Source organism: Protopterus annectens, chromosome 2.part2 (genome assembly GCF_019279795.1).
Source record: "Protopterus annectens isolate FY-2018-M chromosome 2.part2, PAN1.0, whole genome shotgun sequence".
Lineage (NCBI taxonomy): Eukaryota > Metazoa > Chordata > Ceratodontiformes > Protopteridae > Protopterus > Protopterus annectens.
Window position 1 is genome coordinate 454,224,429 of NC_056730.1, and position 22,278 is coordinate 454,246,706.

Consider the following 22,278-nt stretch of genomic DNA (forward strand, 5'->3'; position numbering starts at 1 on the left):
AACCGGTTGCTTCATGGGATTTTAACTTTTTTCTATCCAAATTAACATCTCCACCCTTTGAGTCAGCTCATTCGTCTCCTGTGAAATTTCTGTCTTGGAAGACTTTGTTTCTGGTGGCAATCACATCTGCTAGAGTTTGAGTTACAAGCACGGTCTGTCAAACCCCCTTATTTGATATTTCACAAAGACAGAGTATCTCTTCATACTAATCCATCCTTTGTCCCCAAGGTGTGCTCCCATAACAACTTGAACCAATCTGTAGAGCTTCCAGTGTTCTTCCCTAATCATTCCAACGCAGCAGAATACAGATTTCATTAGTTGGACGTTCACAGACTATTACATATTTATTTACACTGGACCAAGGAATTCAGGAAGTCAGACCAATTATTTGTTTGCTTCTCCGACTCCAGATTAGGTCTCCCAATTTCCAAAGTGATCCTCTCTAATTGGATCTCCAGTTGTATATCCTACATTTACTCTTCTGATGGTAAGCCTTTACCTTTCGAAGCCAAGGTCCCAATTGATAATATCTGTGCAGCAGCAACATGGGCTACCCCTCACACATTTATTACTCATTACAAATTGGATTTGACCTCTAGGGGTAGAGCATCCTTTGGTTCCATGGTACTCAGCAGTATTTTTCCGTGAGCCACCCAAGAATAAGGTGCTAGGGATGCTGTCCCATATGTAAGAATGAGGGGGTGATAGGACTACAGAACATAGACGTTATGTACTCAGCGTAATATTCCATGTTTGTAGTCCATATCGCCCTTCATTCTTATGAGCCCACCCTCCTACCCTCATCCTGGAAGGATCTGGAGACAGAAAAATTTTTATTAAGTGGAGACCTTTTATTATTGGGTTCATTCCGCATAGTTTTTTGTTTTTTCTCTCTATAGTTAGCGGCAAACAAGATCTGGGGATTGTAATGGTGCACCATGGGATACCTACCTAGCCACGAGCCAACTAGAAGACTTTGAGCTTGCAAAAAGGCCAAGTACCCATTTGTAAGAGTGAAGGGTGAGATGGACTACAAACATGGAACGTTATGGTGAGTACATAACTTCCTTTTTCGTGGAACCTGTAATTTCTTGGTTTGAAACCTCTGTGGTCTCCGATTGTTGCAAGTGTCTAGTGAGTCGCATGCAAAAGGGAGCATTGTACTCCATTATTGGTCTGAGTAGAGCCGAGTATAATAGAATTATAGCATCCTTGCATCCAAATGCAATGTCTTTACTTATAAGCCGTGCCATATAGAAGGCTTTTCTTACTACTGTGAATATGTGCTGGTCAAAGTTCAGGTTGCCATCAACCTGAGTAGCAGATCATGTACCACTGGGTCTGCACTTATGGGGGTGCTGACTATAATTAATTAGCAGAGATGCCAGCTTCCCCCACAGGGAATAATAATGCATTTTCTTGCATTTAGCTTTAATCCGTGGTTTTGGCACCAATCATTTGTCTGTGTTAACCCTGTCTGCAGTATATAAACATCGTTTGGGGAGTCTGATTGCTCCCAATTTGAAATTGTCAGCGAATTTGGTCAGTGGCCGTCCAAGTTTGTCTAGACTTCTGAGAAATAAATTCTGAACAGTAGGGGCCCAGCATGGAACCCTGTGGTATGCCACTGAGGTGAAGTCACTCACTTTTACAGTATGTGTCCAGTAGAGCCAGTTGGCTACCCATCTGGTAATATAGGAGTTGATTCCCAATTGGGAGAGCTCTCCCTGTAGGACCTGAGTGAGGGATTGTCTAATGCCTTGGCTAGGTCAAGATAGGTGGTATTGTACGGTCTTTCCCTTGTCCGGGGCCTTGGTGACTTTCTTGAAGTTAACCATGTTTAACAGGCATGATCTACCTTTAATGAATCTAAACTGGGCTGGTTCCAGAGTTTGGAGATTACTTATGTCCTTGTTAATAAGGTCCGTTGTGATTCTTTGCATGGCCTTATTTTTTGTCTTTTCATTAGTGGATTGGTCCAGGTGAAAGCAGGTTCTCAGCAATCGGTAGCAAAGTTGCCAAACAATAAGCAGCTCTGTGTATCTATGTATAAGCCCACACAAATGTGAGGCTTGAATACAAGCAAAGAGAAATATTTTTTTTAGCTATTAATCAGGAAAGCATACAGTAATCCTTCCACCAACAATTCCCAAATCAGACAAGTTAGATCAGCACACTTCTACCACAAGGGTGCAGAAAAGCACCTCCTTAATGTAGAATGGCTGATTTGGAGGCCAAGTGTAACAGGACCACACAAACCACCTACAACAGCCTTACAACTAACAGATGCAATGTAATACAGTGCAAAGCAACTGCAGACAGTACAGTTTTTGGAAACTGCTGAAGTATAGGCACAGTATATAAGAGAAGTGCAAAAGAAAGAAAAATACTTAGAGCCCTTTTGTATGTTATCCAGCTCAGATAGACCAGGTAAACACCTACTGCCACTGTATGAATAATCTCAGCCCTCCTAATGTAAAAGCACATTAAGGGAGTGTCTGGAGTGAAATGCTACGACAAAAAAACTTGAAGATATGGATACAGAATGTTCAGACAGCTTATAAAAGTGTGATAATTCAATAAAAGTACTTCACTTTGTATAAATGAGCAAAGAGCCACGCAATTTCACAGAATTTATAAAGGCACTAAAAACAACTTAGGAGAAAACATTAGAAGAGCTGATTAATAAGCCCTCCAGCCAATAAAATTACATGCAGAAATCTCAAGTGTTTTCCCAACCTAAACAGACCAGGCTACCTCCCAGTGCTAGATGGAAAATCGACTGACCTCTTAATGAAAAGCAAGTGCTTGCTACAGTTTAAAAACACAATTTTATCCAGCAGCTAGTTAGATAATGAATTTAGATCAAGTAAATCAGTAGATCAGACAATGAGAGGCAAAATGAACTTTTTCAATATAAGCACATACAGTGGATATAAAAAGTGAACACACCCCTGTTAAAATGCCAGGTTTTTGTGATGTAAAAATGAGGCCACAGTAAATCATTTAAAACTTTTCCCTCCTTTAATGTGACCTGTAACCTGTACAATTCAGTTGAAAAACAAACAAATCTGTTAGGGGAAAAATATAAAAAATAAAAAACGTACAATAAGCTGATTGCATAAGTGTGCACATCCTTAAACTAATACTTTGTTGAAGCACTTTTTGATTTAATTACAGCATTCAGCCTTGGGTAGGAATCTGTCAGCATGGCATATCTTGACTTGGCAATATTTGCCCACTTTTCCTTGCAAAAGCACTCCAAATCTGTCAGATTGTGAGGGCATCTGTTGTACACAGCCCTCTTCAGGTCACCCCACAGATTTGCTATTGGATTTAGGTCTGGGCTCTGGCTGGGCCATTCCAAAACTTTAATTTTCTTCTGGTGAAGCCATTTCTTTTGTTGATTTGGATGTATGCTTGGGGTCATTGTTATGTTGAAAGGTGAAATTTGTTTTCATCTTTCTAGTTTACACCTGAAGGTTTTGGGACAAAAGTAACTGGTATTTGTAACTGTTCATAATTCCCTTCACCTTGACTAAAGCCCCAGTTCCAGCTGAAGAAAAGCAACCCCAAATCACAATACTGCCACCACCATGCTTCACCGTGGGGATGGTGGTCTTTTGGTGATGCAAAGTGTTGTTTTTGTGCCAAAAATACCTTTTGGAATTGTGGCCAAAAAGTTCAACCTTGGTCTCATCAGACCATAGCACATTTTCCCACATGCTTTTGAGAGACTTGATGTATTGTTTTTCACATTTGAGCTGGGCCTGAATGTTTTTCTGTGTAAGAAAAGGCTTCTGTCTTGCAACCCTACCCCATAGGCCAGACATGTGGAGAATACAGGAGATTGTCACTTGTAGTACACAACCAGTACTTGCCAGAAATTCCTGCAGCTCCTTCAGTGTTGCTGTAGGTCTCTTGGCAGCCTCCCTGACCAGTTTTTGTCTTGTCTTGTCTTTTCATCAATTTTGGAAGGACGTCCAGTTCTTTACAATATCACTGTTGTCCAATGTTTTTCTCCACTTTTTTGATGACTGTCTTCACTGTGTTCCATGGTATGTCCAATAGTGTGGAAATTTTTTTGTACTCTTCTCCTGACTGATACCTGTCAACAATGAGATCCCTTTGATGCTTTGTAAGCTCTCTGTGGACCATGTCTTTTGCTGTAGTAGGCAACTGAGTAAATGTCAGGAAAGTCCTGCTAGGACAGCTAAACTTTATTTGGGGTTAGAGTCTCTTTAATTGATGGCAGGTGTGTACCCACGAAGATGGCAGGTGTGTACCCACGAAGACTGAATGCTGTAATTAAAGCAAAAGGTGCTTCAACAAAGTATTGGTTTAAGGGTGTGCACACTTATGCATCCAGCTTATTGTACATTTTTTATTTTTTATATTTTTTCCCCTAACAGATTTGTTTGTTTTTCAACTGAATTGTACAGGTTATAGGTCACATTAAAGTTAGGAAAATTTTGAAATGATTTATTGTGGTCTCATTTTTTTATATCACAAACTGGCATTTTAACCGCAGTGTGTACACTTTTTATGTCCACTGTATGTTTGGTCCCATCTCACAGTGTGAGATCTGTTAGACATAGTTTTTGAACAGTTGTATGGTGCTGCATCTTGAGTCCATTTTGGTTACTCTTTGGACCAGAAGGGGAGATGATACAATGTTTATGGCTATGGATGAGACAGAGAAAACAGAGACTGTGTAGATGGTGTTTTTTTAATAGATTTTTAATAGATTTTTTTTAGGTATTTTTTTGCTCCCACAGCTCACCATTGTATTAGTTGAGTAAAGCCAAAGAGGTTAATGTTTTGTGATACTTGCAGGTCTGAAGGGTCGGTTAATAGGTTTAGACCAGTGTATGTTGATGTCTCCTAGTATTGGTGTAAAGTGTTTTGTATTTTGGGAGATTCGGTCTCATATCTAGTATGTCCTCTAGTGGGTTAATATTTTTATCAGAAGCTTGAGGTAGAATGTAAATAGAGCTTTGTGGGGATGAGGATATGAGTTTGATTTAAATAAGAGTTCAGCTTTTTCAGAGAGGATGCTGAGTTGAGAATTATGCAAGTTAAGGTAATTAGCATATATTATACATATTCCTTCTGGTTTTTTTAGAAGTGTGGTCTAGTCTGATATATCGCAGGGGGAAGTGTTTCTTCATCTGAGCTGTTTGGGTTTTAGCCAGTTTTCAATGATTTTTAGGATGTCTGGGTTATAGTAGTCAGCCCACCTATGGAATGGTGTTATTTTTTTTAAGTGCTTCTGACGTCAGTGTTGAATGTTTTAAAACCGGACTTGCAGTTGTGAATTTAATAGGAGACTGAATAAAAGGGCAGAATTTTTTTTAAGTAAGCTTGCTAGTTTATTTATTTATATATATATATATATATTTTTTTTTTGAAGGAGAGGGTTTTGTAGGGAGGTAACACTGATTATGGAGATGGTGATTCTTGTTTTAAAATAAGTAATTGAGGAAGTCTTCTGAGAGATTTAGAAAATTCCGAGGAAGAATGGAATAAGCATGTTTAGAAGTTTGTTGCCCATGTTGTGAGCATTAAAGGTACCGGGGGGGTGGCAAATTGGATATTATTAGTTGAGAGACTGGGCATTGTAGTAGGTTTGTATAGTGAGATATTGTAAATGAGGATTTTGTATGGTGGTGCTGTTATGATTTGTCAGTTTATTTGTTGTGCATTTTGGGGACTGGTGTTAGGTGTTGGACTATGATAAGTTATTTTTTTTTCTTTTATAGCCATGTTGGAGTTGAGAGTATAAAGGTAAGCACAGCTGGGGTTGACTGGAAATGGGGGTGGGAGGAAAGCAGGCCAGCAACCAATCGGGTGTTGTAACTAGTCTGCACATGCATGCTACTAGACTCAAGTTTACAAGAAGCAGTCCTGACTGCCGAGAGGTAAATGAAATGATTTTATATCTTATAAAAATACAATTTTGAAACCTATTAACAGAAAAGAGACAAGATGGACTTTAGTTTGAATTGTCAGAGAGCTTAGATGAAGCAAGTCCATGAGACATAGGTATCCCAACTAAGACAGTTTTAGGTAGAAACCAACCATTATGACAGGGGAACTGTACAACTGTGTGTACTTTGCTGATTTGGCAGCTTACAACAGCGATGACAACTGATAGTCTGTGAATACACTCTGTTACAATAACACTATTTTAGTATGCCAAAAAGTATATTAAGTCAGATAAGTTCTCCACTACTTTGTAAGCCTCTTCTTGTGGAGTTTTCAAAGGACTTAAGCTATAGCAGGCTTCACAGCAGCCAAACCATCTTATCTTGTGGTTTTAACTATTAGTTGTGAATTGTTTTGGTTCTGTAAAAGAATAACAGTAGAATGTTAAAGAATGGCAGTGGGAAGTCAAGCAGGAGTAGCAGGTTAATGCCAGAAGATGCAAAAGAAGACGAGATGGAGAAAAGGAGGGGAGGGGGGAATGCACAAATGAAGTCAAGCAGGATTAATTAAGTAGTGCTAAAAGATGCTAAGGAAGGCAAGGTTGAGACATTGGGGGTGAAAAAGAACAGTCTATCTGGTATACATTGCTTACAGTGACTACTGCCTATAACAACAATACTAGTGACATTGGTAAGAAGGGAGTTAATATGTTCAGCAAACAATAAGATACTCAGCTAGTAAAACAATGTGATTAAAAGCCTGGCCAGTTGCAACATATACTTTTGTCAAAGATTAATTTACAGGTTTTGTTTGCCACAGACTATTTTGGTGATCCAGCAAGTGTACAGAGTTCTAACAGTTCTGAAGGCATATACATCTTTTGCTTATAAGACTAATCTGAGATATGCAAAGCATATTAGCCCTGTGTTTCATTATAGATTTACAGTTGGCAGCAGTACACTATGATGTATGATAAAACACTGAAAGATCACAAGGCAGTAGGGATGTCCTAAGAGATGACTGGCGTATTCATAATGAGTGACCAGTTTAGGTTAAGAGTGAAAGGGAGAAAGGCGTGTATGTGTTTGTGACTGAAGATTAAGGAAACACCCTGTGCCACAATGATACCCTATGTGAATGGTACATTATTGAAGTTAAATACAGTATGGAAGCTGTCGTGTGTGATATTTTGTATGAAAGATGGTGTGTGTGAATACTTTCATTTATTTTAGTGAACAACCAAGACAAAATGGTTCTTTGAAAAAAAAAACTGAGGCAGAATTTTTTTTAGGGTGTACAGCTGTACTGAGCAGTGTTCAAGCAACAGTATAAACATAGGGCACTTATCAAGCTATGCTCTTGAAGTCACCCTAACATTTGCAAAATGCAGGAACACTAGTTGTTACACCTATTGTAAAGTCTGTCAGATTTGTATGATTACTGAGCAGTATTTAAAACAGAGAAGGACAAACTGCCTACATCTTCATTTGGAAATGTCTGCAGAGATGCAGTACAATATGTACATTCTGTACAAGCACTTATCTGGTCCTTGTGACACTGTTACTACTCTGCTTGAATTGATGCAAGAGAACAAAACAGCATTAACTGTACCAGACTTTGCATCTAACACTCAGTGGTCATTATTTCCTATACAGACGTGATCGATAAACATGTTTTTATCTAGGCTGCTGTTCACTTGTTCCATGAGATAAAACAGAGGTGTGTACATGAGACAGGAATGTTCACTGGTCTCTTGCATGGCAACAGACCAGCGTCATTGTCCCACCTTAGAAATCTCACGATTGCTGTGCGTGGATTATAGTTGCATTTAATGTAGCACCTTGGAAATGTTGTGGAAGAAGGCATGTTGCATGTGAATATCTTGTGAAGTAATGCAGAATTATTTTTACACATGTAAAAGGCCTGTGAAGAGTAAACTGTATATTTCACAGTGTGACACTGATAGATTAACCTTGTGTTTCTCTACAAAAGATTCCTTTCATCTGTATCTGAAAAGCATAGTGTTTGGTGTTACCGGCAGTTTTTTATGCATATCTGTGCCTTTGTCGTGAATGTGCAGTCTGGCAGTTCAAAGCCCCATTAATAATGTCAGTTTTCTCTGTATGATTTTTGACTTTAATTATGTTTATTTTTACAAATAAAGGTACAGTAGCACAGAAGAAACTGGTGATTGGAGGAGAAGCCTGCCTTTGGGGAGAGTTTGTTGATGCAACTAACCTTACTCCAAGACTATGGTATGATGCAATATAGTAGTTTTATTTTGTAGGAATATCTGATTTGTTATTGACTTATGTCGTGCTCATATTATATTGAAAAGTAGTTGAAAACATGTTACACAGTGGCTTCATTTTGTTTGTTTTTTTAGCTTAAGTAGTAGTCTTAACATTTTTCTTACTCTATTCACATACTGCCAGATATCAGAATCCAAATTCCATTCTTTCCAGATACTTTTATGTTTTGTCCTCAGCAGAGGTACATGGGACACGGGGCACAGTGGTTCAGTTAACATCAGGTGCTGGTGAGAGGAGAATGCACTTGCCCTCTCCAGTGTGACTGGTGCAACTTTAATGCAGCTCTTTGTGATATACTCCTGTGTGTGGTAACTAGTAAATTCTGCAGAGTTTCTAGCTTTAGAAATGCTGGTTAGCATCATTATAGTATACTCCTGTGCATGATGACTAGTAAGTTCAGCAGAGCTGCTAGTTGTGGAAGCACCAGTTAGCTCATTATAGTATACTCCTGTGCATGGTGACTAGTAAGTTCAGCAGAGCTGCTAGCTGTGGAAGCACCAGTTAGCTCATCATAGTATACTCCTGTGCATGGTGATTAGTAAGTTCAGCAGAGCTGCTAGCTGTGGAAGCACCAGTTAGCTCATTATAGTATACTCCTGTGCATGGTGACTAGTAAGTTCAGCAAAGCTGCTAGCTGTGGAAGCACCAGTTAGCTCATTATAGTATACTCCTGTGCATGGTGACTAGTAAGTTCAGCAGAGCTGCTAGCTGTGGAAGCACCATATCACAGTAGAATCACGGTTTCACAAGTCTCACCCTTTCCTCATTGTTGCTGCTTAGACTGCATGTATTTGCCTTCGAAGCCATGACATACCAATGTCAACAATTTCCATACTGCTTCACTGTAGTGAGTTTCTGTTCTATCAGGGTGTTAACAAATTGATAGTGTATTGTGAACTTGCTAGAAAAAAATACTAGTATGCTGAAGTTTAAGTATTTTAGATGAGTTGTTTTTAATTAATTCATTACCCTATGTGTCCTTTGATAAATACATAGAAGAGAACATTTATTTTGCTGGCAGTTATTTCCTGGATATATATCAGTCAACTTTGTCATTCAGAAACCACGCAAGTAAAAACCTGAACGAAATTCTGTGTCTCCAGACTCAATGTGCAGACAACATGTAGACTATTTTCACAGACATTTACACACAACACCTAGCTATTGCATCATGGACATGCAGGTAGACAGACTAATACTGCGCATAATTAGAAACACATTTTAACAATTTTCGAAGTGAACACTTGCATGAGACTTTAGTATGGCACAGGTACTTAGTTAAGACATTGCACTGATCCTTGCACAGAAAGAGACATTTGAGTATTACACTGTGAACAGTAGAGTATTGCACTATGGTTAATTTACGAATTCGCAACATGTATTACACTGAAAGAAGAGATATTTTACTGCATTGCTACTGCCCTAAATGGCTTATAAGTTAGTCATGGTGAATATTGCACTAAGTATTAGATGAGACTGATAACCAGGTTAATGCACAATGCAAGACAGTTTCTACTGACCCAGGTGGACATCATAGAATGTAGTAGTTACTAGAGTTTAGCAGCCTGATGACATTAGGGAAGAAGCTGTTCCTGAATCTCATAGCTCTGCAGCGTATGCTTCTGAAGCACTTTCCGGATGATAGATGCAGGAACAGTCTGCAAGCTGGGTGAGTGCAGTCTTTAATTATTCTTCTGGCCCTGCTGAGGCATCTGGATAAGTACAAGTCATGGATAGGTGGTAAGATGTTCTTAATGATTCTCTCAGCTGTCTTCACCACTCTGTGGAGGGATTTGCAGTCAGAGGTAGAGCAGCTTCCAAACCATACTACGAGGTTGTTCATCAGGATGCTTTCTATAGTACATCTGTAGAAGGTAATGACTGTCTGTGGGAGATTCGGTCTCCTCAGCCTTCTTAAAAAGTGCAATCTCTGATGCGCTTTCTTGACTTTGCATTTGTGTTCCAAGACAAGTCCTCACTGATGTGCACTCCCAGAAACTTTGTGCTTCTCACTCTTTCCACTGTTTCTCATTGATGGTGAGGGGAGAATGTTCCTTGCAATTTTTCCTGTAGTCCACAATTCTCTTTTGATTTGTTCACATTTAGTGCCACGTTGTTATTTCCACACCAGGTAATCAGTTGTTCCACTTCATATCTATACGCTGTTTCGTCATCATTACTGATGAGACCCACCACTGTTATGTCATCAGCATACTTGATGATGTGATTTGTATTGTACCTGGTTGTACAATCATGTGTTAACAGGATGAACAGCAAGGGAATTAGTACACATCCTTGTGAAACTCCAGTGTTGTGATGTTATCTGAGGAGTTATTTCCTACACACACTTTCTGAGGTCTGTCTGTGAGAAAGTCAAGAATCCAGTTACAAAGTGGAGTGTTGATGCCTATTTGGAGTATCTTCATTACCAGACGAAGAGGGATGACCGTGTTAAAAGCAGAGCTGAAGTCAATGAATAGTACCCTCGCATAGGTGTTTTTATTCTCAAGGTGTTCCAGCAAATAGATGGAGTGCTAGAGAGATGGCATCTACCGTACAGCGGTTTGCTGGGTAAGCAAACTGCAGAGAGGGTTAAGATCAGCAGGTAGTCCAGATGTCATGGTGTCTTTAACCAGCTTTTCAAAACACTTAATCACTGTGGAGGTGAGGATTACAGGCCGGTAGTCATTTAGGCAAGATGGTGGAGACTTCTTTGGTAATGGAATGATTTTTGTATCCTTGAAGTATTTTGGAACTATTTGCGGACTCAGAGTTATTAAAGATATCCGTGAGGACATTTGTTAGTTGCACTGCGCAGTCCCTGAGCAGACTCCCTAGGATGTTGTCAGGCCCAGCTGCTTTTCTCTGGTTACCTCTGCACAGTGCCCTCTGGACATCAGATGGGTTGAGGGTGAGCATCTTCTCGTTATGGCCAGTGGACATTTTCTTTGCTGCTGTTCTGTTCCCTTCCTCAAATCTACTGAAGTAGACATTCAGCTTATTTAGGGAATCCTTTGTTGCCCTCACATTGTGAAGATAGGGGTCTGTAGTCAGTTATGCACTGGATACCATGCCATAGGTGCCTGGGGTCTTTTTGGTCAGAGAAGTAGCTTTGGATCTCTCTGCCATAGGTGCAGTTTGCTTCCCTCACTCCCTTTTTCAGATTTGCTCTGGCTGATGAGGGCTTCCCTGTCTCCAGACCTGAAGGCCGCATTCCTTGCTTTCAGTAGTTTGTACACCTCTCTTCAACCAGGGTTTCTGTTTGGTTCGTGTGATGGTTTTGGTGACTGTCACATCACCCACACATTTTGTGTTGTATTCCATCACTGCCTCAGTGTACTCCTCCAGGGTGATACACTGGTTCTCAGTAGCCTTCTCCTTGAATATGCTCCAGTCTGTGCTCTTGAAACAGTCCTGGAATGCTAAGACCGCACCCTCTGGCCATACTCTTGTTTAACTGTTGGCCTCCCTCTAGTTGGCAATGGTTTACTTTCTGTTAGCAACAATATGGAGCAGAGGGTCAATTTTCAGTGTGTGGGTGAGGCACTGCCTTAAATGCCAGCTTAACATTGTTGTATACCTTGTCCAGTGTGTTCTAACCCCTTGTTGCAAAGTCCATATATTGGAAATAGTGAGGAAGATCTGTTTTCAAGTTGGCCTGATTAAAGTCACCTGCCACTATATGAACACATATATGTTTGCGTTTGATAACTGGTGTAGAGTAATGATCCACATGGACCTTTTTAGACCTAGGAGCACTGACTAGTCAAATAACTTGCTTAGAGGTACACAGTTAGGCAGATGAAGGCTGAGGGACTCAAACCTCAGACCGCAGAAAGCATATTTTTTTTTTATTTATTTTTATTTCCAGTTTGATGACTGGGGAGGTCCACTGGGATCAGGGAGCCCATTTTCAGTGGTGGCCCGGGGAGAAAAGCTTCACATTACATAGTTTCGTTACAAAAATGTTTGCTTTACATATATTAGTTACAGGTACAATTGTGGAAAAGAAAAAGCCATTACAATTTAATTTCATGCAAGAGAAACCGGCATGAAATCGTGGATACATAGTACAATTTTATTTACAATATTTACATTTGTGTTAGGTTATCTTGAAGACAGAGGTAGTCAGGAGTTTAATGGGTGGAAATGATTATTGGGTAAGGGGGTGGGGGGGAGTGCAGTTGCATTTCCTGTTAGAGTAAAGATAGGAATGTAGCTGAGTTTTAAAGGTTTCAAAGTTTTTGCAAGTCCTTAGAGAAGAGGGAAGAGAATTCTGTTTTTTAGCCAAGGAAAAGGAGAGCAGAAGCTGACCTGCAGGACGTCTGGGTTTGCGGACAGAGATTAGGTTTTGGTGAGTAGATCTGAGAGTTCTGTGAGGAGGTATAAGGTTGAAGGATATTGGTTAGTGCAGGGCACTTAGGAGGTTGAAACAGTCTGTGGGCTGTGGTGATTTGGAGATAGTCTAGATTTTTAGAGTTCAAGCCAATTTAACAAATGAAGGGAAGTACAATGGTGGGAGGAGAATTTGGCTTTGGTTGCAAATTTGGAAATTTTATTTTAACAGATTTCCAGTTTGGAGGAAAGGGAGGCAGATAAGTTTGTTAGAAGAGGAGCTCCATACAGTAGTGAGGGGAGTAGATAAGTAGTGGCTAGAGTTAGTCTGGTGGAAGGAGCGAGGAAGTGGATGTTTCTGTATAGCAAGCCAAGTTTTATATAGGTTTTCTTACTGTTTTGCTGGATGTGAGTATTGAATTTTAGGTGTTCAATGGTAACTCTAAGAAGTTTGGCAAAGGTAACTACCTCTATAGTAGAGTTACGAAATAAAACGCAAAACTGCTACAAGGATGGGGCTGAGTGCAATAAGGCAAGAAAAAATGTGTATAAAAATGCACTCAACTTACACAACCAAAGGCTCTTTAATAAATAATAAAAATAAGGTAAGCGCTTTCGCCACCACCAACTGTTGCTTCATCAGACAAAGAACACTGAAGAGAGATCATGATATATACAGACTGATTGAATAATTGGCTGTTATCAAATTAACATTAAGAAAATATATTTAAAAAGACAGAAAGGTAAAAACTGTTAAAAACCTATTATGGGTAAATATGAGTCTGCGTAGTAGGTAATCATCTTCTTCTTTCAGCTTTTCCCCGTTAGGGGTTGCCACAGCGGATCACCTGTCCGCTCATGATTGGCAGTGGAGTTTTACCATGTCGAGTTGCCAGCCCAGCGCCTAACCTTCCACAGAAGGTACACACATCCACGCGCCTAACCTTCCGCAGAAGAATTTCTTAGATACAAACATGAATATTGCAGAATTTTTGTCAGCATTAATGCTACCATGGACAAGCTGATTGCTAATAAGAAAAAGAAATTAGCAAGGGATATTAAGGATTACGCAAATAAGCGAGCCTACCCTAGATTAATACAGAGTCCAACAGATAATGCAGGTGGCAACTCAGCAATTGAATTTCCTCATGCTCAACCCTTTCAGTCTAATACAGACAATATTAATAATAATAGTGGTAACAGTAGACCAGTTGTCAGAAGGAGTCCTAGACTCAATGCTAATAACAACACTAGCACCAATCTCCCGGTGGCGGAAGGTGAACTGCCCTCTGTATCTAATGATTTTCCTGGTATCCATAATAATCTTGACAATCAGGATTTTCAGATGGTGAACAACCACAGGGGCAACAATCGCCCTCGAGTTCAACGACAGAACAACTCGAGGAACAGGAGACGAGGTCGCAGGAGATGACTGATGTAATGAACATCGGAGTGGACCCGAAAGTTTATAAAAGTTCTAATGGTGACTTTACTGTGTATAACTACACTTCTTTGATTATAACACAGGACATTATTGACTTTTTAGCCAAAGACTTTTCTTTTGTGCCAGGTCGTAGCATGGATATAGGCAGGCTCATCATTGATCTGAAGGTTTTCACACGCAAACTTAACTTAATTGCCTAATGGGCAATAATTCATCTGCTATTAGTTTACTTAGAGTAGCTAGCTCTTATAACCCACCCTTACACTCCACCTTGCAAACTTTTGAAAAAATGTGTGAGATGGATATGTGGGCTATTAGGAACCAAATCATGTACAGTAAACAGAAAAATCCTTCTAACATTGCTCCTTCGGAGAAAGATTTCATCCAGTTAATTAAGGATTGTCAAATCAGAGTCATGAAACCCGATAAGGGTGGGGGGTTAGCCTTCATGGATCATTATAAATATGTAGAATATCTGTCTCAACATCTTGATTCGCCTGCTTACAAAATTTCATCCTTGAATGAAATAAATGGAGCTTATAGAAAAATCAATAACATGCTTAATGACCTGTTTTTGGAAGGGTACATTGACACGGAAACTCTTAATTATCTGATCATGCCACTCTTAATTATCTGATCATGCCGGCTCCAAAAATTCCAGCATTTTTTGGAACACCGAAATTACACAAAAGACTTACCTCGCCTCCATTTAGACCCATCATAGATGGAAGAGGGTCTATTACCCAGGCATGTGCAAAATATGTTGACAGTATTTTGAAACCTTTGATTAGTTCTGAATCTCATATTTGTAAAGATTCATGGTCTTTTCTTAAAAACATCAACATGCTTACATACAATGACCGTATGTTGTTTCTTACTGTTGACATTAAAGACCTATATACAGTCATCCCACAAAACATCGGTCTAGCCTGGGTAAGGGAGTTTATGTTGGCAAAAAATGTCGAACATGACACCATGAACTTGATTGAGACCTTGTTAGAAATAGTGTTATCTAACAATTTTTTCACTTTTGAGGGTATGTTTTACCTGCAAACCTCGGGCGTTGCCATGGGCTCGCCCTGTGGTGGATCTTTTGCCAATGCAGTACTTGCCCATTGGGAGTCTAGCTACTTATTTAAGGAAGAACTTTTTTCCCAACATGTCTCCTGGTACACTCGTTACCAGGATGACATTTTCTGCATCTGGGAGGGTGAGAGAGAGTTGATTCCGACATTTATTGAAAATATTACAAAATTGACAGATTTCTTAGAATTTACATATAAAATTGATGATTCAGAGATCAACTACCTTGACATACTATTAATCAAGGATACAGTTAATCAAAAGCTAAAAAGTAGAATATTCAGGAAACCAACATACTCCAATGCTTTTCTACATTTCTCAAGCAATCACCCTTATTACCAAAAGAAATCTGTCATCAAAGGGCAGATGGTCAGAGCAGCCCGTATGGTTAGCGACCTAGTTGATTTTATCGCTGAATGCAATAATCTCACTGACATGTTTATTGCAAGAGGCTACCCTCAGTCCTTAGTCTTGAATGTGCTTACAGAGGTAACTAACAAAAGAGAGTTAGGATATTTTTTTCCTTTACTTTCGGGCCAAATGAACAACAATTTGGAGCACTCCAATGACCTCATACAACCTCAAACCTGCAGTACTTCTATCCATAATAATGAAACTAATAAGTTTAACACCAGCTTTTTACATACCTTTTCCTTTGACTCTGCAAAAATTAAAGAAGTTGTTAATAAAAATTGGGAAATCATTAAAGAAGACAGATTCCTTTGTACTCTTTTGGGTGATCGCCCAAAGATTACATACAGGAGGGGGGAAAACTTGAAAAGTATTTTTGAAAGAAAATCATTCCCTAGGTCCAACAGACCTTGTGGTATGTTTAGATGCGGAGTATGCTCTCAATGCAAACACATTAGAGTAGCGAAAGCATGTATAATTAATGGCAAGGAGTATAGATGCAATGGGCATTATAGGTGTGATTCAAAGGCTGTTATATATGTAGCACTTTGTAATTCTTGTAATGCTTTCTACATCGGTAAAACCGAGAGAAAGCTAAAAAATAGAATTTACGAACATCAGCACGCAGTCATGAAAGCAGATGTCAACAATGCTCTAGCCAGACATTGCCTAGAGTTTTCAGGTCATGCATTTCATTTCTTTCAGAGAGAAGGATCTAGAGGGTGGGCCATGGCAAATTAATTGCTATGGCAGATCAGGACTAGGGCTCATGTATTTCCTGGTATTAACGAAGGATTATCAATTAAATGTGTCCTAAAATGGCTATCCTATAATAGGTAGACATTATGAAGTATTTTTACAACTAAGCCATTGTGTCATCATTTGGATTTATACATACATGTACTTATTATGCATTAGTCTAAAATGATTTTATTGTACATGACTTTCTTTATTCAATATGGACAAGTAGTTAGCCCTGTGATTTTTATGGACATGTTTTATTTTATCATTAATGATTTATAATTTAGAAGCAGACTATAATTTAGAGTTTAAAGTTGTTGATCGTTTTAACAGCAGACAGTATACGAAGCTGAAAATTATATTTGACGTATATTGGGTACTGGATAACCCTAAATTTTACTCTTTCATTGCTAATACTTAGTATATGCAACAGGTATTCAATAAGTATAGTTGAATTATGAGAAATGCAACACGGCTCAGTAGGGGGAATCTCAGTATTGCTCATAAGCTCCGCCTTGTTCGATGCTCTCACTAGCGGATATGTTTTGCCCTTATACGCTGTAATGTAATATGCGAATCTTAAAAATAATTTGATAAGTTTTTATTTAATTGATATAGGAACATCTTTGCCTATATTTAATGCACTAATTATTTGCTCTTATTGATGTTTTGCTTATTTATTCATTTACATTTTCATGGTTTATTATTTTTTAACTTGGAGCGATGTCGTTTTAAGGTTGTCATGGTTTTTTTCTAATGTAATAATGCACTTGAACTTGATAGGCTCAATGTATTTAATTGTGTAGTATAAGATAACTTTTTTGTAACCTTGTGGTTGTCTGATGAAGGCGGGTTATTTGAACCTGCACCATTATCTGGATTTTATACTTTTCGTATCGTTTTTGGAGTATTAAAGCTGTGTTTCCAGCCCTCCTATTGTGTGCTGTCCGTTCCTTCAGCAGTTTTTAGTTCGTTTTTGTTTGGTTCCTGATTTGTTCCACAGAAGGTACACACATCCACGCACTCACACCTAGGGCCAATTTAGAGTGTCCAATCCACCTACAGCATGTCATATAAACATACACGTGTAAAATACATATAAAAACATGTAAAAAAAGTATAAGATAAAAATAATGAAACTAATGTTTGAGATGTCTCATTTTTAAGAAAGGTTTAAAAGAGAAGGTGCCGTTTAAACCTGGTGGTTTTTCGGCATTTAATAAAAGGATCAATTTCTGTTCAGCTGCCTCTGTAATATTGTCAGTGTCTCCTCCTCGCAAATTAGCCTGTATAACTTGAATAACAAAGAACCTAAAAATATGTGAAGGATCTGACTGGCTAGTGCATTGTTCTCTTTCTGATTCCTGATATCTCTAATGTGTTCCAGTATCCTGTCCTTTAATAGTCTGTTAGTTTTGCCTATTTACTATGCATGACATTGCTTACAATATGCAAAATACACTAGGTTAGTTGTTCAACAGTCTGCATAGTAATTAATCCTGATAGTACTGTTTTTGATAGGATGTGTATAAGACTGTATTTGAATAAATATACTGGCAGGCAGAACAGTGTCTGCAGGCAAAAGTGCCTGTTCTCATTGATTCACACCGTCTATTAATGGCATTCTTGTTGCAAAGATGTTGCTTCAGAGACTTGTTTCTAAAGGAGAAGGCAGCTTGTATCATTAATAGTATTCTTCAATTCTGCAATCTGTTGTAAAATATTCCAGTTCTCTTTTTATGAGCTCAATAATTATTGATATCAGTGGAGTACTGAAGCAATTCTAAACCTGTCTGTAGTAGTGGATGGTGTTCTAATCTCTAATTCTTCATTAGTAACATTTCTAAAATAGGGTCTACATTTGTCCTTTCTGTGTGTCCATGCCTGATCTATCACCTTGCTGATTTCTTGTTCAGAGTAACCTCTTTCTAAAAATTCTTGTTTACTTATCTGTAAAGCATTTCGTGCAACAGTGTCATTATTGTGTAGTCTAAGCACCTTGTATACTTGTCCCTTCAACATGTTACGAGGAATGTGTCTGGGGTGCATGCTATTTTTGTGTAGCAATGCATTTTTCCTTGTTGGTTTCTTATATATGCTGCAGAATATTTGATCCAGTTCTGATTTCCTTAGTGTCACATCCAGAAACTCTATTTCATCATAAGAATATTTATAGCTAAACTTTATGAACTCAGTAGTGCTATGCATATACTCAACTAGTTGATGGAGTTCGTTGGTGTTACCTCCCCATAACAAGAAAATATCGTCTACAAAACGGACATACCAAAGAATATGTCCGCATAGGACATTTGTGTCAGATAAAAAGGTAGATTGTTCCCAATGTGTTAGCATTAGATTGGCGTAGCTGTTGGCACAGGCAGTGCCCATTGCTGTGCCAGTCTTCTGAAGACAAGTTATTTTCAAAAATAAAAACATTGTTTTCTAGTATCTCTAGTAAAGCACAGACAAGTGTGACTTGATCATTTTCAAAACATCTGTTCATGGTAAGAAAAGATCTACTCATTTCAATGCCCCACTCATTAGGGATAGAAGTAAGAAGGGATTCTATATCTAAAGTGACTAACATATAGTTAGTGTCCAAAGTAGATAGTCTATTGTATAATCTTTCTAAAAAAGTTTTGGTGTCTTTTAAAATGGTATGATAGTTGTCTAGAAGTGTATGTAAGGTATTTTCTACATAGATTGATAATGATTCAGTGCACCATCCTCCACCTGATACAATAGGTCTCATAGGTGGAAGGGACTTATTTTTGTGGGTCTTAGGTAGACCATAAACTTTGGGAACTATGGGGTTATTTGTATTAAAATATTTAAAAAGATTTTCATTAATTAAACCTGTCATGAGTAAGTCAAAGTTTAAAAAAGACACTTTTCTATTATGCCATTAACAGTTGGTTTAGAAATGCTTTGGTAAGTATTAACATCTTGCAACAATATTTTCATTTGTGATAAATATAAATCTTTATCAAGAATGACGATCCTACCACCCTTGTCTGCAGGTTTTATATAAATCAAATGCTTTAGATGAACTTAAAAATATGCATCAAAGTCTTGTCATATTGCAAAAGGTGACTTAAGTTCCCTCTTCAAACAATGTTCTAAATTCAGTTTCACAAACATTAATAAAAGTTTGTACAATAGGGTGCATGATAGGAACAAAAGTACTAGGGCTCTTAAAATTAGAAACTTCATGAATGTTGTTGTTAAACATACATTTTAGTGTTAGGTTTCTGCCTAGTAACCTTATGTCTTTGAGTATGTCAGCATGGTCTGCTCGTTTGGCTGGTATAAACGATAGACCTTTGTTAAGTAACTGAATATGTTCTTTAGTTAATTCAAAAGAGGAAATGTTAAAAACCAAACCTGATTTTAAAAACGGCGCCTTTTTACAGTCTGGGGATGTCACTCGGTACTTTTGTTGCATTGGAGCTTGCCTTTCCTTACTAGGCTCCGAGATCTGTTCCTTATGGGAAAAGGGTTCATTAGTGTAAAGCCTGTTTCTAAAAAAACGCTGTTGCCTTCAGGGTTGGTGTTCACAAATGTTTTGCCAGAAGCTGGTATTATTTTAGGGCGAACAGACTTGTTCGTATTATCTACAGAGACAGTTGGAATATTGGAATTAGATTCTGTTTCAACATCATTATCTGCATTCACATTTAAATGTTGACTAGCAGCTGAACTCATGGCAACTGCTTTTGTGTGTGTTGTGTTTCTGTTCCCAGCCTGCTACTTCCTGGTTGGTTACGTGAATGATTAAAGTTTTCATTATCCACTGTCATAGTAGTCTCTCTGGGCCATGAGAAGACGTTCTGAGTTTGAAAATCTCTCTGTAGTTTCTTAACTTTGGTTAATTGTAGTCTTTGATCGTAAGATGTGATACTGTCTTGTAAATTATTTAGTTTATCTCCTATTATATCAGCCGAAAAGCGGCTTATAATGTAGTTTTCAATAGAGATATCATTTTTTAATTCTTGTTCCATGGGAGCAAAAAAATCAACAAGTAATTGCACATATTCAGCACTGAAATGTAAATTCATCTGTTGCCATCTTCGAAGTAACTCAGGATATTGGTCTCCATAGCTGGGCATATTTAGAATTCTTAAGCCTCTGGGAATAACATTGTGTTGCAAGGAGGCTTGTAGGTGCAAGCGCTGTCATTGCAGCCTCTTGTATTTGTAAAGTTTATTTTCAAGCTCCCTATAGCATTGCAGAAATTCAGGTTGAAGTGAGTTAGATTCACAGTTGGTACCTTGTGCAATAAAGTGCTTACCTTATTTTTATTTATTTATTTATTTTTTAATTAAAGAGCCTTTGGTTGTGTAAGTTGAGTGCATTTTTATACACACTCTATAGTAGAGTTGTTTTGGCTAATGATTTGGAATGAGTTTTTGCCAATAGGGGATGCTTTAGAGGGAGAGAATAGAAGTATTTTGGATTTGTTGGCATTTAGTGAGAGGTGGTTTTGGAGCATCCAATTTTCAGTGGTAGAGAAAGCAGTTTGTGTCACTGTTTGGAGCTCTGGAAGGTTAGAGGCGCAGCAGATTAAAGTAGAATCGTCTGCATATTGCACGCTTTTGGTGTTTGGTAAGGCTTTGTGAAAGTCATTAATAAAGATGTTGAATAGCGTAGGACCAAGTATGGATCCTTGGGATACCTCAGTTGGGGGTAGGAAGGAAAGTAAAGCTGCTTTTTCCCCATTTTACAGCTTGAGACCTGTCTGAAAGGTAGCTGGAGAACCAAGATAAGGTATTGTGGGAGAGATTAAGATTAGAAAGATGGTTTAGGAGGTGGGTATGGGAGATGGTACCGAATGCTTTGGACAGATCCAGTAGATAATATTTTTCCAGAGTTGCGGGCAAGGTTTACTGCGTGTAAGGAGGAGAGAAGCGCAGTGATGGTACTATGGCCAGGTTGGAAGCCGTGTTGGGTAGGAGTGATTAGTTGGTGATTGCATCCACCTTCAGCTTATGCCATTCTAGCCATTTTTCTAGGAGTTTAGAGATTGGGGAGAGGATAGCTATGGGGGCGGAAGTTTGAGATGTTTTTGCCACCTTTATGGAGAGGTAGAATAAAGGCGGCACGCCTTAATTTGGGCACATAAGATTCCAGCGTGGACCTTTTGATTAAGATACTAATGGCGATGCCATCTGAGGCTATTTTTAGGAAGGAGGATGGTATATTGTCAGGGGCATTGGAGCATGGTTTTAGTTTAGAGAGTTTTGTCTTTTCGGCTTTTTCCCATTTAGGGGTCACCACAGCGGAACTCTGGTCAGCTAATGATTGGCAGTCGATTTTTTATGGTGCAGAGTTGCCAGCCCGACGCCTTACTTCAGCGAAGGCACGCCCATTCACGCATGTCTTTTGGAGGCCACTTGACCGCGGGGAGGACATGCAGACTCCACACAGAAGGCACTCCAGCCGAGAATCGAACAGGAGAACCTCTTGCTGTGAGTTAACAATGCTACCGCTGTACCACCATGGATCGTTTTAGTTTAGAGAGTAATTTCTTTATATGGGAGGTTGAGATGGTTTAAGCTCAAATGTAGGAGGAGAAATAGTAGGGGGTGAGGAAGATTGGATAGGTTGAGGGGAAGGGTTATTGTTGGGGAAGGTCTTGGTCAGTTCTGCTATAGAGTTTGTGAAGAAGGAATTGAATAGAGAGGCTATTTCAGGATCAGATTTGCTCGTGTCAAGGCAGGTGCTTTTGTTACCTGGGTTGAGAAGACAATTAATGGAATTCCAGAACTGTTTGGGGTTATTTGAATGGTTAAACTGAAGTTTGATATAATAAGACTTTTTATCTCTAATGACTTGTTTTTTAGTAAGGTTACGTAGTTTGTATTTAAGTAAAGTTTCAGGCTGTTTTGGTGGTAAGCTTTCCAGGTGTAATCTCTTTATAGCATAAGTTTTTTGGTGTCTTTAGTTAGCCATGGGGTGGTCTTTGTTTTTACTCTTTTTGTTCTTATTGGAGATGGGGAGTTTAGGACATTTAGGAAGGTTGTT

At 38.7% G+C, this 22,278-nt stretch overlaps 1 protein-coding gene across 1 annotated transcript in view; it reads left to right on the forward strand.

Moving 5' to 3' along the window:
• Positions 1-22,278, forward strand: part of HEXB (hexosaminidase subunit beta) — a 783,731-nt gene that overhangs the window by 681,000 nt on the left and 80,453 nt on the right. Inside the window, exon 11 of the mRNA XM_044064438.1 lies at positions 8,093-8,183. Coding sequence (XP_043920373.1) covers positions 8,093-8,183 — 91 coding nt within the window. The remainder of the gene's footprint in view (positions 1-8,092; positions 8,184-22,278) is intronic.